The sequence below is a fragment of the Microcaecilia unicolor genome, chromosome 5 (genome assembly GCF_901765095.1).
Source record: "Microcaecilia unicolor chromosome 5, aMicUni1.1, whole genome shotgun sequence".
Lineage (NCBI taxonomy): Eukaryota > Metazoa > Chordata > Amphibia > Gymnophiona > Siphonopidae > Microcaecilia > Microcaecilia unicolor.
This window is the reverse complement of record NC_044035.1, coordinates 352,211,000-352,222,633: the sequence shown is the minus strand read 5'-3', so window position 1 is coordinate 352,222,633 and position 11,634 is coordinate 352,211,000. Positions and strand designations below refer to the sequence as shown.

At 42.4% G+C, this 11,634-nt stretch overlaps 1 protein-coding gene across 1 annotated transcript in view; it reads left to right on the top strand.

Annotated features, from left to right (window-relative positions):
- The first annotated feature begins 10,233 nt into the window (after nucleotides 1–10,233).
- Nucleotides 10,234–11,634, top strand: part of CA5A (carbonic anhydrase 5A) — a 91,256-nt gene continuing 89,855 nt past the window's right edge. The window contains exon 1 of the mRNA XM_030204570.1: nucleotides 10,234–10,452. Coding sequence (XP_030060430.1) covers nucleotides 10,347–10,452 — 106 coding nt within the window. The 5' untranslated portion in view covers nucleotides 10,234–10,346. The remainder of the gene's footprint in view (nucleotides 10,453–11,634) is intronic.

Here is an 11,634-nt window from a genome sequence, read left to right as displayed (position 1 = left end):
AGCGGAAGATGTGAGTGGGACTCAACGTGAAAAATAATAAAAGAGGGACCAAGCAATGGAGAGAGTAAAGCTTGTGAACTTCAGACTACCGAGATAGGGATGAAGGGGGAGGAGATGAAGTTACAGCTGTTTTTTTTGTAGGTGCATGGGCGTTCTCTTTTCCATGCCTAGTCTTTCAGAGTAGCAAAAAGAATCCTGCCCCCACACACACTTCTTCCAACTTGGTGGAGTGCTGTACATGTCACCATTGCTAACCTCTAAAAAGTAAATAAATTGCACATTCTGGCCTTCAGCAGTGAGCAACTGGGATGATTCTAAGCACTGAAAGGCAGAGGCAAATTAAAATGTCAGACAATTCAATGTGCTGCACACTTGTCTGCTGAAAAGTGCCAAAAGATGTTTTTAAACATAATAGTGACCTCTGGAAAGGTTTAAAAACACGTACGTTTATGGAACTGCTGATTAGCTTTACATTGCACTGTACTACATTGCAGCCTTGAGGTGTATTGCTTCATTAATGTGACAGAAAAACGAATTTGACCAAAGTTCGCAGGTACTGTCTATACTACCCATGTTAACTCTGCTCCCCCGCCCCCCCCCCCCCCCCAAAAAAAAAATGTCAACTCTGGCTATGCCCCTGGTACTAAGTTCCTATTTTTCCTGGGTGAGCTCAGTTTGACCTGTGGTGTCCTCTGAGTGCCAAGTCAACTGCATAATTCCAAGTGTAGCTGCTTTTTGAAAGCAGGTGGCAGACATTAACTTGGGGGGGGGAGGGATCAGTAAACTACATACTGTGATAAACACAGGACTGCCCTACCCTGAGGAGGCCGCCAGAGGGCGCTCTCATATAGAAAAGATTGAAAAATGCCATAATATAGTCCCTAGAAGGAGCTCCAATGGGACACCTGGGTAATGACCTGAAGGGGCTACTAGAGGGAGCTCCAGCCAAGGCCTGAACATGGGACCAGGGAGGACCCATAGCAGAGGATTCCTTTTAAGAGAAAAGCACACAGGAGAAGGCTCTTGACGCTTCCAGAACTAGGAGGAGAGGCCCAGAAAAGGTGTGGTGTGCTATTAGCCCAATATAACGAACACCTCTAGAGAAGCTAGGGGAGAGGAATTGGACCATATGAAACCTAGAAGCTGAGAGCGAAGGCTCTCTCTAAAAACCATGAAGGTACTTACCTGGCTATGGATATGGTAGTAATGGAACTGAGTATTATTTGAAATTGACTGTGGGGTGGAGGACAGGACTGTAAAGTTAAAGTGAGTGATGAAACTCCTGTCCAGGGGAGGAGGCTGTTTTAAACTGAGACTGTGAAGATAATAGGAACCTGCTTTATTTTTTTTTCTAGCATACACAATTTCTTTCAGAAGTTTTGAAACCTCCAACAGTAAACATTTTGAATCTGAGACAGAAATGACTTAAGCATGCTGGTAAGCAGCACCTATTGTTCACCCTGGCTACTGTTCAGCAAAAAAAAGTTAGATATGTACAAAAATGATCCGCAGAATTAAATCTCTGATGGACAGAGCTCAACAATATCAACATTAGAACTGTGTCAAACCTCCTTTTTGAACAAATACTCAGTGTGGCTGATTATCCTGTACACAAGGTACAAAAAACACACACGGATCAGATTCACTCACTAAATAATGATAACCCAAAACATCCAGTGAATCGTTATACTGACACTTCTACAAAAAAAAAAAATAAGGGAGAAAAAAGACCTCATACAACTGTGGCAAACTACCCCACAGAGAACTAGGCCACCTAATCAGCTGAAAAACATGCACACAGTTGTTTTTTGACCGATTGATTAATTTTTTAACTGTGTGCATGTTCTCTGTGTAGTTGTTTGCCACAGTTGTATGAGGTCTTTTTCCTCCCTTATTTTTTCAAAAAAAGTGGAAGGTGTCAATACAATTCATTGGATGTTTTTGATTATCCTGTACAACATGCTATTCAATATTTTACGTTAACATTGAATCAGTATTGTATTACTTTTCTCTCAATAGTTTTTTTTTTTTAATAATGGATATGCAATATGCATATGAGACTGCCTTGCTGCATGTAACATTATTCATGGGCAATAGCAATATCATATGGTCACATCTGTACAGTTCTGGAAACCTTCCTGTTGGAAGTATGTGGACAGAGAAGGCTACCAAAATGTGTGCGGGGTCTGCAACAGATTCCCTATGGCAGCGATTCCCACAGCTGTGAAAAGGACCTGGAAGCCTGGTCTTGCAACATTCAGGTAGCGACTCTCACACTGTATTCAGCTCACCCAGAAGCTTGGTCTTGCACTGTATGGTGAAAAAGGAAGTTTGGGGGGGGGGGGGGGGGGGAATGCTTCTGGGTCTGCAGCATATGACAAATCAGTGCCACTGCCTGAGATTCCATGAAGGGAGACCTGTTAAGGTAAGTGTAGGGGGGAGGGGGCATGGGTCAGCATTTAAAAAAATCATGTCGTTAAATTTTAACACGTGAATTGTGTTATTAATGCATTAATTGCTCACCCCTAACAAATATAGGTACAAATATCTTCAGAACCTGTGACTTATCTGAGGCTTTTTCCTTCCTACTAAAAATCCGGACACTTTAAGTCCGAGATTTGAACATGAATATAGTAGGGTTTATTTTTTTGTTTTTTGGTAGTTGTTATACTCCATTCCTCAATATGTTTTATTTTGTATATTATTTTTTTTTTGTAGTTTCATGGTCTTATTATTTTATCATGATTTGGCTTATTTATATAACCAAGAATTTTTATGTACATTGATTTGATTTGAGTTTTGTATTGGTTTTCTTTTAATTTGTTTTATATGTCTGAATTGACAGTTTTACCCCTGACACAGCCTTTTTTTTAAGGCACAGCGTGGCCACATTGGGTGCATGTGTGCCTAGTAGTCTTCAGCTCCTACACCTGCTGGTCTTCGCCATTTGTGTGCTGTAAGCATACACTTACACCCAGATGCACAAAGCTCACTGTGCTTCCAACATTTGTTTTAGACCGGTTGTAACCAGTCTAAAGCAAACTTTATTTTGGGTGTAATGCATAACCAATGCAAATATATCGATAACATCTCATTACTATTTAAATGAGCTGTCCAAGCGATGAACAAACATTTTCCCAGCAATGCACAGAAAAGATCACCCGCTGGAGTGTGCAAAAATTTCCAACAGGTCTGATTATCTTAGGCAGCTCACACTACTGGATTCCATCCTGTTGTGCTATGACATGGGGTTTCTGGGTTGGCACTGCATGTTAGGGCTGTCTGGGAACACAGCCCTCCCTGGTCACCACCATCGCTGCACCCAAGTCAGAGAGAAGGGGTGCAGCAAACGCAGTCCCCGGCACCCTCCACAGCCAGCATAACAATCTGGCTGCCATTCCCCCACTGCTGATGTTGGAGGAGGTACATATGTATTGCAACACTGGGTCAGGCCAAAGGTCCATAAAGCCCAGTATCCTGTTTCCAACATTGGCCAATCCAGGTCACAAATACCTGGCAAGATCCCTGAAAAGCTCAATACATTTTATGATGCTTATCCCAGAAATAAGCGATGGATTTTCCCCTCAATTTAATAATGGTCTACAGACTGTTCCTTTAGGAAGCAGTCCAGACCCTTTTTAAAACCTGTTAAGCTAACCGCCTTTACCACATTCTCTGGCAACGAATTCCAGAGTTTAATTACATGTTGAGTGAAGAAATATTTTCTCCAATTCGTTTTAAATTTACTATTTTGTAGCTTCATCTTATGACCCCTAGTCCTAGTATTTTTGGAAAGAGTAAACAATTCACGTCTACCCGTTCCACTCCACTCATTATTTTATAGACCGCAATCATATCTCCCCTCAGCCATCTCTTCTCCAAGCTGAAGAGCCCTAGATGCTTCAGCCTTTCCTCCTAGGGAAGACGTCCCATCCCCTTTATCATTTTCATCACCCTTCTCTGTACCTTTTCTAATTCCACTATATCTTTTTTGAGATGCGGTGACCAGAATTGAACACAATATTTGAGGTGCAGTTGCACCATGGACTGATACAAAGGCATTATAACGTCCTCGCTTTTGTTTTCCATTCCTTTCCTAATAATACCTAACATTCTATTTGCTTTCTTAGCCACAGAAGCACACTGAGCAGAGCATTCCAATGTATCATCAACAACGACGCCGAGATCCGTTTCTGGTCGTTGACTCCTAACATGGAACCTTGCATTACATAGCTATAGTTTGGGTTCCTCTTTCCCACATGCATCACTTTGCACTTGTTCACATTAAAAGTCATCTGCCACTTGGTTGCCCAGTCTCATAAGGTCGTCTTGCAATTTTTCACAATCCTTTTGCAATTTAACAACTTTGAATAACTTTGTGTCGTCAGCAAATTTAATGACCTCACTAGTTATTCCCACCTCTAAATTTAGGTGCAGGCCATTTGCATCAACTGAAATGTGGTGCCAATATACGCTCCTAAATTAGGCGCATATCCCCGGTATTCTATAACTGCACATGAATGCTAGGAACACACCCATTCCACCCATGACCCTACCATTTCCATGCCCCCCGTATTTTACTCGTGCCTAAATTTAAACATGGAAATTTCAATTAATCTAATTAGTGCCAATAATTGATTGTTAAAAAGCCAGTTATTTGGCACTAAGTAGCTCATTATCTAATTAAATTTGTGCATACAATTTTTGGTGACTTTTATAGAATTAGGAGGATAGCGACTTCTGTATTTTCTGAGGCGGATTTTCCTAGCTCTGGAGACCCTTTCGTGATATTTTATTTGGGGGCCCTTCATTTGATCTGCTGCCACCATTCCATATACAGCACTCTATACTTCAGAAACAATAGCTTCTAATGGTGGTATTGTAATTGCATATGTTTGGGAGCTTGGAAAATCATTGGGGGGTTTTGTGGAGATTTATGTCCACAGTCTTAAGATAATTTATCAAGAATTTGTAAAAGCAACTCTCAAAAGCATGAGATCATGCATAATAGATGTAAGTCCCTCCCCCCCCCCCCCCCCCCCCCCCAGCAATCATGACCACTCCAACACTACCCCTCCTAGAATAATCTAGGTAAATGGGCTATTTGAAAACTAGCCACTGCCCCTGGTAAAAGTACCTTCTGTTATTGCTTTGAGTTTTGTTGTTAACATCTGTTTGTTTTACTTTGACTACAAGTGTTTTGTTGTTTTGGTTGGTTGTTTACTCTCCAGCTGTAGCATTAATGTAATCCTTTTTCCAAAATTGTCACACATCCCCATGTAAACTGCAGAGGTAAAATTTAACTCACTGTCCACATGTTTTGCAATCACAAAGGGCAGGAGAGCAGGAATGTCATGTGTGCACCCCTCTGCTGCTTGCTTAAGTCCTAGGTCAGTTTTCTCCCTAGTAAGGCCCAGGGGTCACGGGGTGGTATCTATCATCCCTAATTACAACTGGCTAACTCTCTTCTCCAGTGCATACTCTATCCTACCTTCTCTGGAGGCTTGCAACAGGTGATCCCTCTGGAACAGCTATTTGGTTTACTTCCAGCTCCTCACATTTCTCAGTGAGTTTCAGCCACTCATTGCTTAAATTCCTGTGCTGTTCTCATGAGATTGTGAGATCAATGCCTGGAACGGGTGCTGGAAGCAAGCCTCCAAGAAGGTAAAGAGGGATTAAGATATTGCAAGGACAGACAAACTGCTGGGGATGGTAGGCAGACAGGATTGTGAAGGCTATCTGATAGGAGAGGAGGCTGGGAGTTGAAACTAGCTGGCATAGGACTGAGGACGTGTGTGTATGGGAGGGGATGGTTAAGGGAGGGAGAGATGCTGTGGGAGAGTTAACAAAACGGAGCACACTAAATTTTAGGTACATGAGTTGTTGAATATCCCTAAGCTGCCGGGATCACTGAAAGAAAACTCCCCCTGCTCAGGGTAGTGTTTACTGTGTCCAGTGATAGATTTGGCTCTCACATTGAAGCACTAAAGGTTTCGTTTTGCCAAAGTGGCCTTCAGTTAAAAAATACTAAAACTTGCTCTCTGAGGCATTCATAGTTTGTGTGTGCAGAAAAAAGGTCAAACGAGGTACCCCTATTTACTGGATTAACCTAGGAAAATAATCTAAGAATGAGTAATTGAACAGTAGAGCAGTACAAGCATAGGAGTTAACTTTTCAGAATTATTGGGGGTGCTAGTCCCAGTGGAAATAACCCCTCCCTGGACACATACAAGGAATTTTCTCAATATTGGGAGTGCTCAAGCACCCACAGAGTCGGCTCCTATGAGTACAAGACAATTACAGACCCTAATGGAAAGTGCACAGCTGTTTGAGAATGTTTTAATACAGTGTACAGGCAGATGCAGTAAGTGGGTAACTTCAGAATGGGGAAACGACCAAAAAAGGAGCCTATCTGATACAGATATGCAGTGGAACGAATTCCTCTCCAATAGAAACACATTTCTGTTTTGTATTTAATATTTAAATGCGATGGACCATCAAAGTGGAAGGCAAACACTGTACCAGATACAGTACAGAATGCATTGCTATATTTTCACCATCAATCCAAAGCAAAAGGGATCAAAATAAACTTTCATTGCACACCAACAATTATATATATAAAAAAAAGCATCCTCTTCTAAAGCATAGATTCACTGCGTGTTTAGCTCAGGATAAGAAACTTTAAACAGTGCTGTGATGTGTCCAAAAATAATGCAAAGCAGTGAACAGCATTAACATTAATATATAACAAACTAAAATGTGCACAGGAGTAATTTAGTAGAGCTGGCGCTAGAAAGATTTCAGGGGGAATGTCCTTGAGACAGCTCACTCTTAAGCAAAACATGCATGTCGGACAATAGAACCCCTGAGTCCGACTGAATGAAAACTAAATAAGATAAGTGCATTTATTGAAAAAAAAAAAAAAGTGTTTTTATAGAAGAAATAGATGAATATCTTAGAGTGAACCTATGAAGAAGTTTATGTTAGATATATCACCATAAAAACCTTTGGGCTGTTGGTGATAAACATCACTGAGGTCACTAAAAATGTTTAACAATTATATGAAGAGAATCTATAAAGTATATTGATAAGATGTTGTTGATGATGTGAGTTGATTGAGTTCTGGACTGTATACCAAGAAACCAGTATAGTAATTGTTCTGATGCATATGCCAGTGGTGTAGCTACGTGGGGGCCTGGGCCCCCGTAGATTTGCCCCTGGACCCCCCTGCCGATGACCCTCTCGACCCCCCCCCCCCCCCCTCCTGCTGCCAATCCACTGTCACTGTCGGCTACCTTTGCTGGTGGGGGACCCCAACCCCCGCCAGCCGAGGTCCTTCCTGCTCAAGGCTTCATTCTGTTTCTATGAGCCTCACAGAAACAGAACGAAGTCTTGCAGATCAGCCAGCGGCCGCATTGTACGTACAGGACGTCAGACTCACAGAAACAGACGAAGCCTTGCGCCTGAAGAGGACCTTGGCTGGCAGGGGTTGTGGTCCCCCGCCAGCAAAGGTACGGCGGCGGCGGGGGACGGTTGGTGATGGGAGGGGGGGTCAAAGTTGGTGGTGGTGGTGGTGGCGGCGGTGGTGCCAGGGGAGGGCTAGAATGTGCCTCCTCACCTCGGGCTCTTGACCCCCTCCCGCTGAAGTCTGGATACGCCCCTGGCATATGCCAAAGATGGGAGTAGGAAATTCATTCTACCTACATACCCTCTTAACACCTATCATCGTGCTGACAGGGGATTTTGTTTGTTTCTTTCAAGTCTCTTTTTTGTAAAATGGGATATAAGTGAATGAAGCCCTTGCTGATTTTGGTTCCCAGGACAATGCCCTTTCCCGATAATGATTAACTGGTTCATAGGACAAATTGTTTCTATGCAATAATTTATAAATAAACACATGGATAGATTGCTTCACTTCTTAGTCACGATATGTGGTGCAGATACTAAGAGTCTAAATTGGACCCTGGGGAGGGTCTACACTAGAAAGCCATGTCACCAGAACTGAGTCTCAGAAATTCTTTTGAGGAAGGAAAAGTGAACACGTTTTGTATTTAATTTCAACTAATATTAGTTCCCCCCCTTAATGGAATGTAATTATGTAAACTCCAAATGGAGGTAATTTCCTGCCTCAGCTACAGTTGAAGTGCTGTGCGCAGATCCTGCCACAATGATGAGGCACCGTTTTTAATTTTCATTAAGATGTGCTCAACAAGAGAATAACTTTGATATCTAGAGGAGCAAAGGAAGGCAATCAATAAACATATACAGGCTAAAAAAAGACAGAAATGTATTTTCAGGAACTATAAAAGGAAGGATAATGTTCAAGTATTTCAAGACAATATAAAGCCGTCTTCAAATCTAGGCTAAAAGCCCCCCTTTTGATGCTGCTTTTAACTCCTAACCCTTACTCACTTGTTCAGTACCCATGTTATATCACTCCCACCTTAGTAGTTCCCTTTTCCCTTTTGTCCTGTTTGTCCTAATTAGATTATGAGCTCTGACTGTCTCTTGTCCAGTGTACAGCGCTGCGTACATCTAGTAGCGCTATAGAAATGATAAGTAGTAGTAGTCGTCTTTGGGATTCCACATGGAATGTTTTTACTCTTTGGGATTCCACATGGAATGTTGCTACTCTTTGTCCTGATCCCTTATGTGTGCTGTTTCTGTCCTGATTAGATTGTAAGCTCTGTCGAGCAGGGACTGTCTCTTCATGTCCAGTGTACAGCTCTGCGTACATCTAGTAGCGCTATAGAAATAAGTAGTAGTTGTCTTTGGGATTCCACATGGAATCTTGCTACTCTTTGGGATTCTGCACGGAATGTTGCTACTCTTTGGGATTCCGGAATCTTGATACTGTTTTGGATTCTGCACGGAATCTTGCTACTCTTTTGGATTCTGCATGGAATCTTGCTACTCTTTGTCCTTATCCCTTATGTGTGCTGTTTGTCCTGATTAGATTGTAAGCTCTGTCGAGCAGGGACTGTCTCTTCATGTCCAGTGTACAGCTCTGCATATGTCTAGTAGCGCTATAGAAATGATAAGTAGTAGTAGTAACCATCATAAATTTTTGAACCTAAAACACTGTTAACACAGCCTTATTGGAAGTGCTTTGAGGCAGGGGGGCTCTTTTTTTTTTTATCCTTATCTATTTCAGATTTCCAGGTGAGGTCAGGAAGTCCAAATGGATCTGGACTAGGATATTCTTGAAGGAATTCACATATGCAGGACAGCCACCAGACAAAATGGTACCCCAGACAGTAGTTGCTTTCCATGTCCTCTTTTGGGCTTCATCTTGCTAATTACCACATCATCCTTTTGAGTTAGTCTATTTTATTTTTGCCTCCCCCACATGGGAGCAAGATCTGAGAAAGCTCCTTTATTGTGTCCAAGGAGGAGTAATTTGATTTGTTTGTCACCCCCAATCATTTTGAAATGTTGGCAACTCTTCCCCCCCCCCCCCCCCCCCCCACCTAAGACAGGTACCGTTGCCCACCCCTTGCAACTGCCCTCCATGCGTGCACACCTCCCAGAATGTAACCAGTATTAATTGTGCTTAGAACCTCCTATACATTCATTGCACTCCCGTGGCGATCTCTTATCTAGTATAACCTCTTTTATTTATTTATTTGTAGCATTTGTATCCCACATTTTCCCACCTCTTTGCAGGCTCAATGTGGCTTACATTTGCCGTAATGGCGGTTGCCGGGTAACAGAATTACAAATGGTATTTTCTTTTGTTATTTTTATCTTAATTTTTTATTGTATTATATTTACATATTCATATTTTTCTTTAATATGGGCGTTTCTGCTTTCCTATCAGTGACAGTGCAATACAACAAGTGAACTAACAGTTAGATGTGGTCCACTCAGATGCTTAATATCACAATAGTTCCACTTTTATTCTACATGCATTCTTCCTCTGCTTAGCATCCATGACACTTACCTTTCTATGATTCAAAACAAAATTTCAAGAAAGGATTCCTACCTAAGCCCGAAATCATGAAAACTATAACGGGAGTAAGTCCAGAGCTGACAGCCCTTGCGACACACAGATCCCAGGAAAGCACGTGTGCTAAGCACCGCCTCCAACAAACATAGCGACACACAGATCCCAGGAAAGCACGTGTGCTAAGCCCCGCCTCCAACAAACTTATAGCCAATCAGTGAAAAAGAAGCAGGGCTGTGTTGAATAGTAACCAGGACCTGCCCTGTACGATGGGCAAGAGGAAGACTGAGCACCGTTGTAAGAGGGGACTGGGATCTGAGGAACTGATCTGCTTGCTGCGCCCTATTTTCAGAGGTTGGCTGGTTTTTGCAGAGCTGTCGTTGTCAGACTGGCAGTGAGGATGCAGGTGATGAAAGGGGGTCTGGGTCTTCTGTGGAAGCAGCGCTGGCATTCGGTCAGATTCTGCTCCCTTGCAGCTTGCACTTTGCAGAACAAGAATGCTGCCCGTGAGTAACTACTACTACTACTTATCATTTCTAAAGCGCTACTAGACGTACGCAGCGCTGTACACTTGATCATGAAGACAGTCCCTGCCCGACACAGCTTATAAACTAATTAGGACAGACAAACGAGATAAGGGAATATTAAAGTGAGGATGATAACATAAGGGTTCTGAACAAGCGAATAAGGGTTAGGAGTTAAAAGCAGAAGCTGGTCCGTACGCAACTTAAGTCCTGTTGAGTGCAGGGGCTTTTTGCCCCTGCGGACCCGCCCTGGGCATATTCCGTCTTGTGCTCTGCAGTAGGCAGCGATCTTGAAAAGGAGAGGGGGAAACATTCTGATATTTTAAAACCCTTTGTCCATCGCTAGACGACTAAACATCTCCAAGATCACACCGTCCCCTGCGCCCAGCCTATGTAGTGCAAGAGGAACCCAATGTGTTTTGTGGGTACCCTTGTACATTAACAGTCAATTCAATGTGTACAGTATCAAATTAAGGCTCTAGACCTTATTTAGAAACAAAATAAGAGAAACCCCCTTTGGCTTATTGTAGAATTGAATTTCAAAGTGAAGTAGATCATTGAAGATTCAGGGGCTCGATACGATCCTCCAAAGACTGAAATGCATTTCTAAATTAAGATGTTCTGATTACGCTGAAAGTTATAACACAGCAAATGAGGGTAGGCAAAGACCACCCAGCCCATCCAGTCTGCCTACTTACCTCATGTCCGCTGTTTGCCACAGGGTGTCGTGTGGGCACCTGCAAGATTTCTTTGTAGCCAGAACAGACTTGTTAAAACGTCTTTCTTCTTTGTACCCCATATTAAGTCAATACTGGTGAGCATTAACGTAAAGAAATGTCAGGATTGATAATGATGTCGAACTTCAAAAAAGTAAACTCATGACATGAAAAGAAAGTCCCACAGAAAACCTATTAAACACTACAAAGTGTGCCAGACACAATGGATGTGAATTTCACTGTATGCTCTCTTTTTTTATATGAAGACTACAGCTCGCTTTCAGGCTTGTAAGTGGTATAAAACAGAAACTAACTCACAGGAAGACGCGCAAAGTGGTGTTTATTTCTTAATTTGTACGATACACATTTCATATTACGTTAGTTCAGTGTACATCAGCAACTGGGCCCTAATCCAAGCTCTGCCCCACACACCTCCTTCCTTGGCTAG